Consider the following 13169-nt stretch of genomic DNA (forward strand, 5'->3'; position numbering starts at 1 on the left):
CGCATCGTTGGAAAGGCCTTCTTTCGTCAAATTTCTTTAAAAATGACTACATGCCAGAAAAAAATTATTTCACAGTTTAGTGAAATTCCCTTACTAGCTTTCAACCAAGTATGTTTTTCAACAATATTTACGTCAGTTACTTTTTGGATAGCTGCAAATGATGGACTGAAGATTTAAACACTCAAGCAATTTGCTCTATCCCTTGCGCGGAACACTTTCGGATGCATCCTGGGTGTAGACAGATCTGTAATTTACATGACGTACCCAATGCGCCAAAATTAAATAAACCATTACGGCAAACTGGTTTGGTTCAACTTTATTAACTACTATACAGAGAAAAGAAAGTGGAATTAGCTTAAAAACTTTGGCAGCACCTCAAAATGATATAAATGCCAGCTAGCAAATGAAAGTGTTTTTGAGGTTCAATATCCTTGAATGTCAGTGGAGCGGAGTGTGGGGGCGTTTGAACAAACATTGCAGGGGACTGCATACATTGCCCTAGAAAACCCGACCTCATCGGTTTCTGTTGTTCAATCCCGCTATATTCCTTCCCTGAAACAAAACAAAAAATGAAAAAATTTATAAATACTGAAAGTTTCGAATCTAATTAAAAAAAAAAAAAAATGTGTTGTCTAATCATGATGTCGAAATCATGATGTTGAAATTCCGATCTGGAGAAAATTCCTTACTCTTTCAATAACACGGAAAAAGTCAATCCACTGCAGTGGTTTCTGTTTTTACAGAGATGTACACCATGTTGATTTAGGGTGGATATGTAATGCTGAGCCACTTCAACAGGGAATGTAATAGAATACCGAAGTTTTCCTGCGTATTCTGGCTCATGCAAAGCTTAAGTGTTTGTTGACATGAACCAGAACAAAGACGGATGATATAACACTTTGGTACTCTACAGGGTGGGTAAAAAAAACCGAACCCCAAATGTCGGGACTGTTGTTTTATTGAAGTTCTGCATGTAGCACTTTCAAAATCTAGGACATAAAAGCCCGCTTTCTTTTGGTTACACCTCTATGTTCCGACACCCCTATGTTCCGACTGCACACATTCCTATTCCTAACCCTAACCCTAACCCTAACCGGGAGTAACACAATCTAGGTTGTCGGAACATAGGGGTGTCGGAACATAGAGCAGTCACCCTTTCTTTTAGTACAAGATTCATTCAAATCACTCTTGTACTTTTCAAGTTACGGAATTTTAAACACAACCACCGTTTAAAGTTCTGTCCACGGATCACGAAAAAGTGTGTGTTCTTTCAGCAAAACGAAAACAATTTACACACATCCTTGTGTGATTTGTTTTCGTTTTGCTGAAAGAACACTGAACTATTTGTGATCTGTGGAACGAACCTTAAAACGGTGGTTGTGTTTAAAATTCTGTAACTTAAAAAGTACATGAGTGACTTGAATTATCCTAGATTTTAAAAGTGCTACATGCAGAACTTCACTAAAACAATGGTCCCAACATTTGGGTTTGGTGGTTTTTTAACTCACCATGTACAGTATTTCCCCAAAAAGTGGTCCGTCTGACTGTTTTTAAAATAACTACAAAACCGTGAGGTGCATTTTAAAAAGTTTTGGCCTCAATGCCTTTGAGTTTCATTTAATTTCAGCCATGCATCACTGCACAATTTTCAGTTGATCACAACAACATTTTTGGACACTGTGACCAAGTTCCATGTCTTAATCAATTTCAGTGCTGTGTTATGTAAGCTGTGTAAAATCGTGCAAGTTGAGAAAAAAAAAGGGGTTTACCCGATGTTCCCCAATACCGATGTTCACCACTACCGATGTTCCCCAAAATCCTTAGGGTTAGGGTTAGGGCTAGGGTTAGGGTTATATGGTAGGGATTTTGGGGATTTTGGGGAACATCGGTATTGGGGAACATAGGTACATGTATGCACCCAAAAAAGGCTGATGTGGTTTGGGATTGGAATCATTTGCCCTTGAGCATTAAACTGAGGCCTTGACATGATGACTGATAGCAAGGCAAATGATTCTAATCCCAACTGCAGCGCTTTTTACAACATGAAGGATTTTACACAGCTTTACTTAACACAGCACTGAAATTGAATAAGGCATGGTCACAGTGTCCAAAAATGTTGTTGTGATCAATTGACAATTGTGCAGTGATGTGTGACTAAAATTAAATGAAACTCATAGGGGTTGAGGCCAAGGCTTAGAAGTATCTGCACAATCAACAATTTGTGTAGTTATTTTAAATATAGTCAGACGGACACTTTTTTTCACATACTGTATAGCAAGTGCTAACAGTGGGAGCATTCTTATTTCCTCAGCAACAGCTACGTGTAAGAGCCAAAAGAACCCAGGTTTTATTTATTATTATTTTTTTTTTATAAATATCATTATATTAGGTTTTGCCATTTACTGACGTAATATGGTAGGGGGGCATAACTGAATATACAAAACACAAAAGGCACAAATTCACCATTTTTGGCCAATGTATACAGGGTGAGTCAAAAAGAAAGTGACCAGGATTAATGATTTTTTCCTCTTAATTAAATTTGAAACACCAATGAAGCACCTATTCATGAATACCTAAGACAGTTTACCCATTCCTATTGGTCCAGAGCCTGTCACGTGGCCGGATTAAACAGTTGATAAAGACCAGCTGGCTGGTCTTAAACACTGATCCAGTGTCACATGAAATGTTGACTCCTATGAAATCCGGTGCCTTTTACTTTTCATTGGTTGAACGTTCACAATCCTCACGTAGGCATGCCCATTACTACCAGTGAGTCGATATTTCAAAGTCCTAAATTCACAATACACCGGCACAGCTGTGTCTGCATCACATTGAGCAGTACGCGCGACGCACGCGCCAATCTCCATATAAGGAAGTTAGCTACGTCTTCAGGCGAGAAGGGCATACCATAATATAGAAAGAGGGGTGTTTTGAAAAACATGAGGTAAACTTTTTGAACAAAATCATAGGAAATTTATAGTTTTTGACTTGTTTTGACTTTTGGACCGAAACGTTTTGATTTTTGACCGAAAAGGTATTTATGAATGGGATTAAATATATGCTTAGCCGGTTTTAAACACTACAGGGTGAGTCCAAAAAAGTGGAACCCAAACCCCAAAAAATATATTTTATATTTTAAAAAAATATGTAGCACTAAAAGGAAACTGGAAAGCCAATTTCCAAAGCTACTTTTAGATGAAAAAATTACTGAAATTGCTCAATCCGTTCAAAGATTATCACCATTAAACACAATGACCCTAAAACCTGTCTCGTCCAAAAAAAGCAATTTATTGTGTGTTTTGACTGTATGGAACAACAAAGGAAATGCAACAGAATACTTGTTTCAACAACAGTCACCAACTGTAGTACACAATATTTTGATTAACAACCCTGGTTAGGCAAACAATATGATTTATAAAATCTACTTTTTGAAAGACGGGCCTTCAAAAGGACTTTGTTGCATATTGTTAACGTTTAAACTAAGATTTCATCGCTGGTGATGTTTGAAGACAAATGACGACGATTGTTGAAATTTTTGGACGAGACAGGTTTTAGGGTCATTGTGTTTAAATGGTGTTATATAACCGACATACAGATCCTTGTCATTTGATTGGTGGAACTCAGGTGGCATTCGTTATTGCTCCCATTCACGCCGCGGCTCAAAAAGTACTATCCGCCCATGGGGAATGGGAAATACTTTTCAACAGTTAGGATCATGACGCGGTATTTGTGTGCAAATGCATGCTGGTGTGCGCGTTCAGCATTGCGCGTAGCGCGTATTGTTCCAAAGAGCCAGCGCTACAGCGTTAGGTTCAAACATTTTCGTGAAAGGGTGGTTTGGAAGAGAGAAATACATTTTCCTCCAGTTTTGTATTGAAAAAAGTTCAAATATATCAAATGACAAGGATCTATATGTCAGTTATATAAAACAAATATTGAGTGGCTTGAAATTGTGAAATGGGAGGAATATTATCGCTCGATAAAATCTGGACTTTTCCAGTTCACTCGGCTTCGCCTCGTGAAATGGAAAAGTCCAGATTTTACCTTGCGATAATATTCCTCCCATTCCACGCTGAGCCACTCAATATTTGTATAATATTCTTTGAACGGATTGACCAATTTTAGTATTTTGTTCAGCTAATAAGCGTAGCTTATGAAATTGGCTTTTCCAGTCATCATTATTTTTGGTGCAAAATTTTTTTTTAAGTATGAAATATAATTTTGGGGGTTTGGGTTCCGCTTTTTTTTATTTACCCTGTATGTTTAAGACTGGTTGGAATCTGGTTGCTGAAAATTACCTGAGCCGAATATCAGCATCCAGACTCCCACCAGTCTTAAACATAGTGTTTAAAACCGGCCAAGCACACATTTATTCCCGTACTAAACGAGCATGTTCTCCCACTCACCTGAAAAAAAAAACACTAAGGAATTGATCCTTGCTATCAGAAGATATGCATGCTTTACTAAAAGAACCCATTTTCACAGCTGTCCATCGAATGCTAAATGCTTTCAAATTCACATGAGATTTATTTTTAGTCAAGACTGAAACGTTGTTTTAACTGTCAGATTTTGTGTTTTGTATTTGAAGAATAAATCAAGTCTTTTTCTGAAATGAGAATGGTGATTTTTGTCTGTTGACCTTTGTTAGTTTTTGTTTTTGTATTAAGGGTACTCATCAACATGTATCGGTAAATGATCAGTGGTGGACAGCTGAATTGTGTGGTATTTTCTATTAAAAATAGATATAACTTGTGAACAGACTATGTAAATAACGTACAATTTTCACAGTTACTCGTCCATTAGGCCAAAAAAAAGTCTCCGGTTTCTGGTATGCGCGCGCGTCGGCAAAATGAAAAAGTTTTTTTTTTCAATGAAAGATGATGTCTCAAAACCACCAAACTCACTGGTTTGACTGGAATTCTGCTGCTGCACAATTTTAACATGTTTTTGGATGGGGTTATGATCGAGAATAAGCTTTATGTAACCTCTCTGGACTCCCATATATTTGCACTAAGTTTAGTCGGGCACCCTTTGCAGTCATCAGCCGACATTTGAGGCAAAAAAAAAGCCGCGTCGCCACACCACTTTTTGGGCAAGCTCCATACCAGAAACCAGAGACTTTTTTTTTTTGGCCTTACATATCTTTATTCCTACATTATTTTTATTAAATGGAGCGAGCCAGTGAAGCCATCTATCTTTTGCACACTGCGTTGTGAGACATGTCGTGGGGTTGAGCTGCCTATGTTGGTTGGTGGGTTGGTTGGGTTGGTTGGTGGACACTTTACTCGGCCATATATTGTATTCATACATTTGTACAACTCAAGGATTACAGCTTAGCATACAAAGACTGGTTTTGCAAACACTGTTGCGCATGTGTCTACTTTGCATACTTTTTGCCTATTAGATCACGCCCCATTCCGTTTCGTTTTCTGTAATCTCGGGGTACAGTATGGCCCGGGTGGCGGGTGCACGGACGGTGCCGTATAGCCGTCTTCACACGTTATCCGGTCTCGCTGCTACCCGGCCGCCTTAGGTTGTACCACTTGGTATATGTTAATACTTTTACTAACTTGGTCACGCTGTTTTTGACTCACACTGTACAACTTTAGTGGTTGATCCTTGTGTGTAAAAGAAGGACCGACATTCACACTCTAAGCAGTCTTGTGCATCACGGTGCAAATGCATGAAAAACATGTCTGAGAAATTTCAGTAAAGGTAGAGTATATCATCTGCAGAGCACACGGTTGCTATATTTCGTCGGTTTATGTGTGACATTGCATAGCTGCAATCGGCTGGATGAGAACGTGTCCCGGATGCTGACTCTGGGCGCAATTCAAAACATGACTCGGCAATTTTTGAATTGAAATCAAGATCCTAGAATATTGTTTTCTCTGAATATACAGCATTCGACTGAGCTAAAACGTCATCAGGTTAGTTGTTAAGCACCATTTTGAGCACTTTTGTTGCTTCAAACGAAAAAAAAAAAAGCACAAATGACAAATGATATACTCTACCTTGAAAGGAAATGAGTCACAATTTGAGGGTGTTTTTTACCCGAAAAATTACGAGGACAGAAATCAGTTTTTGATGCTTGATTATGCAAAATTATGCACAAAATGTAAACAATGGTATGTACTTACTATGGTAAAGGCTGCAGTCATTAAAGAAGAAACCCAGTCACAGCTTGATCAACCTAGACATATGACAACAATTGAAGACAAAGTTTGTGGGAGGGGCTTAGAGGCATAGGATCATTTGCTTTTCATGCATTTTATTCGTTTCCAACAATAACAAAATGGCACCCAGCCGTCTCCAAACCCCAGCATCGGCTCCGTATCTGGGTACAGCCCCACTTGCACGAATGGAGCAAGAGACAGAGCCGATGCCGGGGTTTGGAGACGGTTGGGCGCCATTTTGTACACAACACAGCTGACGCGACATTTGAAAAACGGTTGTGCACACCGGGAGTTGCACTTAGGCCAAAAAAAAAATATATTCGGTCTCTGGTCAGACCAAAGTTCCGGAATTGACGCGGCGACGCGGCTTTTTTTTTTCTTTCTTCAAGCTTGGATTGTACAGACAAGGTGGGGTACTATTTTGCTTTTTTGGTGTCCTCATGTACATTGGTGTCCTCCATAATTTGCCTTGGTGCTCTCGATCATTTGCCTTGGTGCAATTTCCCATTCCTTGGTGCTCTTTGGTAAAAACAATTGAGGAGGTGCGGCAATAGAGGGCGCTGTTGGAGCTACGGCGGAACATTTTGGAAAAAAAAAAGATTGACGCGCATGATTAAAATCGACGCGCGCGCTGACCAGAGACCGACTTATTTTTAATTTTTTTGGCCTAAAATTGCCTTTTTTTTCAGATTCAGCTTGATTGTTTTGTCATTTTGAGAGGATCCTCTGCTGCATAAAGGATAAATCAGCTTTCATAAGTGAGCTTTTGCTTGTAATTTTAATGGAAATGGAAAATATCGGAAAAAAAATGTGAGATCCGCATTCTCAGTCTGGGGTGGGATTTCAGCTTTCCTGACAAATCTCCCCATGTCATGAGCCTAGAAAGCTGGAAATTTCAAGCTAGGCTGCTTCCATTTGGTTTGTGTACTGCTAGAATACGGTTGACAGTACTCACGTCGGATCGCATCTTGTACGTCCTTCCGAATTCCTCCAACCTCCTGTCAATAAACATCCCTGTATCCTGGTAGTCCGTAGAGTCATCTTGTATGAGACAGAGCTCGGCAGACTTGTAGATGGCTGCCAGCGAGATGCGCTTTGTGTACCAATTGAACTGCAGAAAAGGAAACAGTAAATGGTCATTTTTTCATCTCTTGTTTTTTTTTTACCTTACTTGTGATTCAACTTGTGGTTTGTGGATTGACTTGTGATGGACTTTCCTACAACTTTTCGATGTAAATAGGCCTTAACCCTAATTTTTCTTCTCTTCATCTTTCAGTGGGTCATGGGGTCAGGGTTGGTGTGGAGTGGTGGGGGTGGGGCTGGTGAGGAGTGGTGGGGATGGACGGTGGTGGGGGGGGGGGGTTGGGGGTTAGGGGAGTGGTGGGGTGGAAGAAGTGGATTCTGCTCCCACCTCTACTTCCAATTTCAGAAACATGAATTATGAATTTCAGTTTGCTAGTACAAAAATTCATTCTCAGTACATACATGTATGCTAAGTTTTAGCACCAGCAGACAAAGAATTCTGTAATTATGGCTAGAAATACTGAGTGCTTTGTCCTAGTCCAAGGTGTATGGAAAGCAACAGATTTGTTTGGTACCCCACTTAAATTTGGCAGTTTGCACGAACGCTAGGTCCAATTTTCATGCAATTTGTGGCAAAAATGTACACAAGGCATAAATCTTCAAACTTATGCAGGATTGGCACAAATAATCACACACCGATGCCATTGAAAAAATAATGTACAGCCCCCCCCCCCCCCCCCCCCCCCCCGATGCCATTGAAAAAAGAATGTAGAGGCCCCCAGCCCTTTTACTAGGGTAAATGCTTACATCAGCTGACCGGTCCCCCGCGTGGTACCAAATGTCGTCCATCAACTGCATCAGATTACTGAAGTGCTCCTTAGTGTTGGATGGTACGGTGCTCATAGCCATAGCCTGGGGCCACTGGTCTATGAAAGGGAGGATCATTCTCAGACGGACCTCCAGAGCGTCACGGATGAAGGGGATGGTCCTCCTGCGCCTTAAGATAGGAAAGATAAAGTTGATTTAGATTAGATTCCAAATTTTCCCAAATAATTCTTTGCCCCTGTTCTCATTTGTGCCAGAGTTTGATACAGCAAATAGATATTTGAACACAAGTTCAATCACAAAAGTCAGATCACATTTCAGTCCAGTCCCACCTTGGGCAATATAGTGATTGGGTTTTCAGTCCCTGCCTGATTCGGTGGGTAGTGCAATTCCCTGACCAGATATTCTTAGTTCATAGGTCAATTAATTGTCAAAGCCAAGCCCTCATAGTGCATTTTGACACACAAGGTCTAAATGGACATTAAATACAGATACTGGGGTAATACACTGGGCAATAAACAAGCATGACAGGTATAAATTATATGCATTCTGTAGGAAAGTAACAGCTACTGTTCACCTGGAAATGTGCGAGCTAACATGAACATTAGTCAACGACAACGACAACATATTTGGAAAGCTTCGGAAATGGGAAGGATCCTGCCATTTTGGCATCGTGCTGTGGCACCTTGTCAGAATGGCTGGAATCTTTTGGTCTGGGAACCAAACTACCGGGTATTCAGGTTTTTTTCCAGAACACCCTCTAAAACTGAACAATTCTTCACCATCCTATTCCATGTAGGTTTCTTTAAATGTTTATGGGCTCCGTGCACAAGTACCCCCTCAATGGTATGAAAGGGAGAGTTTGAGGAGACCACTGGGAGAGACATTCAAGCACATTGCTGACGACGCCTGACACTCATTCGAAGACGCTATTGGCTTTGTGCACATTCAGAATAAAATCAGTTGAGGCTCTTGAAAGTGATTCAAATTGCCCTCCTTTCTTCCCCCAGGGAGCCATATCCAGAGAGAGAGAAGAAAAACCCAAAGTATCCTACCCCACTTTCATACCGTATTATCACAAAATACATTTGGAAAATCATTGAGACTGACATGGTCTGAGAAACATTTCTAAACAAGGCTACACTTAGCCGAAAGTCTCAGTTTGGGGCATTATTTATACTCAGTCAGTCAGTCAGAAGACAAATGCTGGCCTTTCATGATAAGCCAATTTGGTTTTCAAGATTTGACGATATTTCTTTTGGGATAATCATTGTATGTGCGCAAATGCATATATATTGCTGGGCACCAGCAAAAGTGAAGGATCATCGTGTTCTGAAGGAACATTTTTTCAAAAAAACAACAAAAAACGTTGGGACAGCTACAAAGCGTTTTGAGGTGTCTGGTGCATTCAATATTTTGTTCGATCGAAACTTTCCATCTTTTTTCCATTGCACAAATAATTGCACAGAATGCACATTCGGTTACCGATCCCCCATAGCCTTGTGTGCATTTATGTGCCATGTTTATCCCCCCCCCCCAAAAAAACCCGTCAAATTTATGTTGTGCACCAGACTATATTGGAATACCAGGAACACTTTTTGAAAGTTTTCACGACTCCCTATATGGATTTAGTACACAACCACCAAACTAGTGGCAGGATACTACAGGGTGAGTAAAAAAAAACCGAAACCCAAATGTCAGGACTATTGTTTTAGTGAAGTTCTGCATGTAGCACTTTCAAAATCTAGGATATAAAAGCCCAATCCATAAGCTTTCTTTATAGTTCAAGAATCATTCAAATCACTCTTGTACTTTTCAAGTTACAGAGTTTTAAACGCAACCACCGTTTCAAAGTTCTGTCCACGGATACCAAAAAGGCGTGGGTTCTTTCATCAAAACGAAACAATTAACACACATCCCTATGTGATTTGTTTTCGTTTTGCTGAGAGAACACTGAACTTTTTTGTGATCCGTGGACAGAACCTTAAAACGGTGGTTGTATTTAAAATTCCATACCTTCCAAAGTATTAGTGTTTTGAATGATTCTTGTACTAAAAGAAAGCTTATAAATTGGGCTTTTAATTCCTAGATTTTGAAAGTGCTACATGCAGAACTTCACTAAAACAATGGTCCAGACATTTGGGTTTGGTTTTTTTAACTCACCCTGTACATGCTTTACATAAATAGATGAACAGGTACAATGTAGAGGAGAAAATATTTCCAATTCTGACCTCCTTCCTCCTTCTTTCTCTTCTTCTGCCTTCTCCTCTTGTACCTCCCTGGCCAGCTTCTCCGCCAACTGGGTGTTGCACTCCCTGACAAAATGGTGGACCAGCTCCCCACCACCCCTGGGGAACATACCGTGGGCCACCCCGGGGAAGCCCTGGGCCCTGGCCCCCTCGGTGAGGGACTCGACGGACCAGCCAAAGGCGGGGACGAAGTCTAGAGCAGAGTCCAGGATGCGACGCTTGACCACATCTTCGTGGGGTTCCTGCTTTCCGTCTCCTTCGTCCGACGGTGGTTCATGCATTCGGCTTCAGAGAGAAGATCGGAAACATTATAACAGTTTATATGTTACTTATCCAACAAAGTATGTGACTTGTGATTGAGTGACCGCTCCCTTTTAAGTTACAATTTTCATTAATCTAACAGCTGGTTTATTTTATGTTGATTGGTATGAATTAATTGGCAATGGAGGTTTCAACAACCAATTTTTAGTTTGTGACTGTAGATACCACAAGTCAGTCTTTAGAAATGTATGTGCTCAACAAAATTGAATTCCCTGCAGAGTTCAACTCATTACATTCAGTTTCCAGTGAGGAAACAAAACTTTTTGGCTTTTTACACAATGCCCCCAAAACTTCAACGTTTTCCATAGCCGGCATCATCGAAAAAGTCAGTTTTTGACCCAAAAATCCAACTTGCCAAAAATTGCTCAAAAGTTTACACGAGGTGCCTAGAGGCCAGAATTGAATTCCCTGAAGAGTTCAACTCATTACATTCAATATCTGGTGAGAAAACCAAACTTTTTGGCTTTTTACCAAATCCCCCCAAAACTTCAAAGTTTTCCATAGCCGGCATCATCGAAAAAGTCAGTTTTTGACCCAAAAATCCAACTTGATAAAAATTGCTCAAAAACTTACACGAGGTGCCTAGAGGCCAGAATTGAATTCCCTGAAGAGTTCAACTCATTACATTCAGTATCCGGTGAGAAAACCAAACTTTTTGGCTTTTTACCAAATGCCCCAAAAACTTCAACGTTTTCCATAGCCGGCATCATCGAAAAAGTCAGTTTTTGACCCAAAAATCCAACTTGACAAAAATTGCTCAAAAGTTTACACGAGGTGCCTAGAGGCCAGAATTGAATTCCCTGAAGAGTTCAACTCATTAAATTCAGTATCCGGTGAGAAAACCAAACTTTTTGGCTTTTTACCAAATGCCCCCAAAACTTCAACGTTTTCCATAGCCGGCATCATCGAAAAGTCAGTTTTCAACCCAAAAATCCAACTCGACAAAAATTGCTCAAAAGTTTACACGAGGTGCCTAGAGGCCAGAATTGAATTCCCTGAAGAGTTCAACTCATTACATTCAGTATCCGGTGAGAAAACCAACTTTTTGGCTTTTTACCAAATGCCCCCAAAACTTCAACGTTTTCCATAGCCGGCATCATCGAAAAAGTCAGTTTTTGACCCAAAAATCCAACTTGATAAAAATTGCTCAAAAACTTACACGAGGTGCCTAGAGGCCAGAATTGAATTCCCTGAAGAGTTCAACTCATTACATTCAGTATCCGGTGAGAAAACCAAACTTTTTGGCTTTTTACCAAATGCCCCCAAAACTTCAACGTTTTCCATAGCCGGAATCATCGAAAAAGTCAGTTTTTGACCCAAAAATCCAACTCGACAAAAATTGCTCAAAAGTTTACACGAGGTGCCTAGAGGCCAGAAGTGAATTCCCTGAAGAGTTCAACTCATTACATTCAGTATCTGGTGAGAAAACCAAACTTTTTGGCTTTTTACCAAATGCCCCCAAAACTTCAACGTTTTCCATAGCCGGCATCATCGAAAAAAGTCAGTTTTTGACCCAAAAATCCAACTTGATAAAAATTGCTTAAAAACTTACACGAGGTGCCTAGAGGCCAGAATTGAATTCCCTGAAGAGTTCAACTCATTACATTCAGTATCCGGTGAGAAAACCAAACTTTTTGGCTTTTTACCAAATGCCCCCAAAACTTCAACGTTTCCATAGCCGGCATCATCGAAAAAGTCAGTTTTTGACCCAAAAATCCAACTCGACAAAAATTGCTCAAAAGTTTACACGAGGTGCCTAGAGGCCAGAATTGAATTCCCTGAAGAGTTCAACTCATTACATTCAGTATCCGGTGAGAAAACCAAACTTTTTGGCTTTTTACCAAATGCCCCCAAAACTTCAACGTTTCCATAGCCGGCATTATCGAAAAAGTCAGTTTTTGACCCAAAAATCCAACTTGATAAAAATTGCTCAAAAACTTACACGAGGTGCCTAGAGGCCAGAATTGAATTCCCTGAAGAGTTCAACTCATTACATTCAGTATCCAGTGAGAAAACCAAACTTTTTTGCTTTTTACCAAATGCCCCCAAAACTTCAACGTTTTCCATAGCCGGCATCATCGAAAAAGTCAGTTTTTGACCCAAAAATCCAACTCGACAAAAATTGCTCAAAAGTTTAAACGAGGTGCCTAGAGGCAAGAATTGAATTCCCTGAAGAGTTCAACTCATTACATTCAGTATCCGGTGAGAAAACCAAACTTTTTGGCTTTTTACCAAATGCCCCAAAACTTCAACGTTTTCCATAGCAGGCATCATCGAAAAAGTCAGTTTTTGACCCAAAAATCCAACTCGACAAAAATTGCTCAAAAGTTTACACGAGGTGCCTAGAGGCCAGAATTGAATTCCCTGAAGAGTTCAACTCATTACATTCAGTATCCAGCGAAACCAAACTTTTTGGCTTTTTACCAAATGCCCCCAAAACTTCAACGTTTTCCATAGCCGGCATCATAAAAAAAGTCAGTTTTTGACCCAAAAATCCAACTCGACAAAAATTGCTCAAAAGTTTACACGAGGTGCCTAGAGGCCAGAATTGAATTCCCTGAAGAGTTCAACTCAT

The 13169-nt window shown here is 40.2% G+C and overlaps 1 protein-coding gene across 1 annotated transcript; it reads right to left on the reverse strand.

The window, feature by feature from the left end:
- Positions 1-301: 301 nt before the first annotated feature.
- Positions 302-10576, reverse strand: LOC119738753 (ubiquinone biosynthesis protein COQ9, mitochondrial-like). Its single transcript, XM_038213702.1, is given in 6 exon segments — positions 302-552; positions 6141-6172; positions 6175-6193; positions 7132-7287; positions 8007-8196; positions 10256-10576. Coding segments are annotated over 6 exon segments (735 nt in total). The 5' UTR covers positions 10555-10576; the 3' UTR covers positions 302-513.
- Positions 10577-13169: the final 2593 nt, after the last annotated feature.

This window comes from Patiria miniata, unplaced genomic scaffold (genome assembly GCF_015706575.1).
Source record: "Patiria miniata isolate m_02_andy unplaced genomic scaffold, ASM1570657v1 HiC_scaffold_3, whole genome shotgun sequence".
NCBI lineage: Eukaryota > Metazoa > Echinodermata > Asteroidea > Valvatida > Asterinidae > Patiria > Patiria miniata.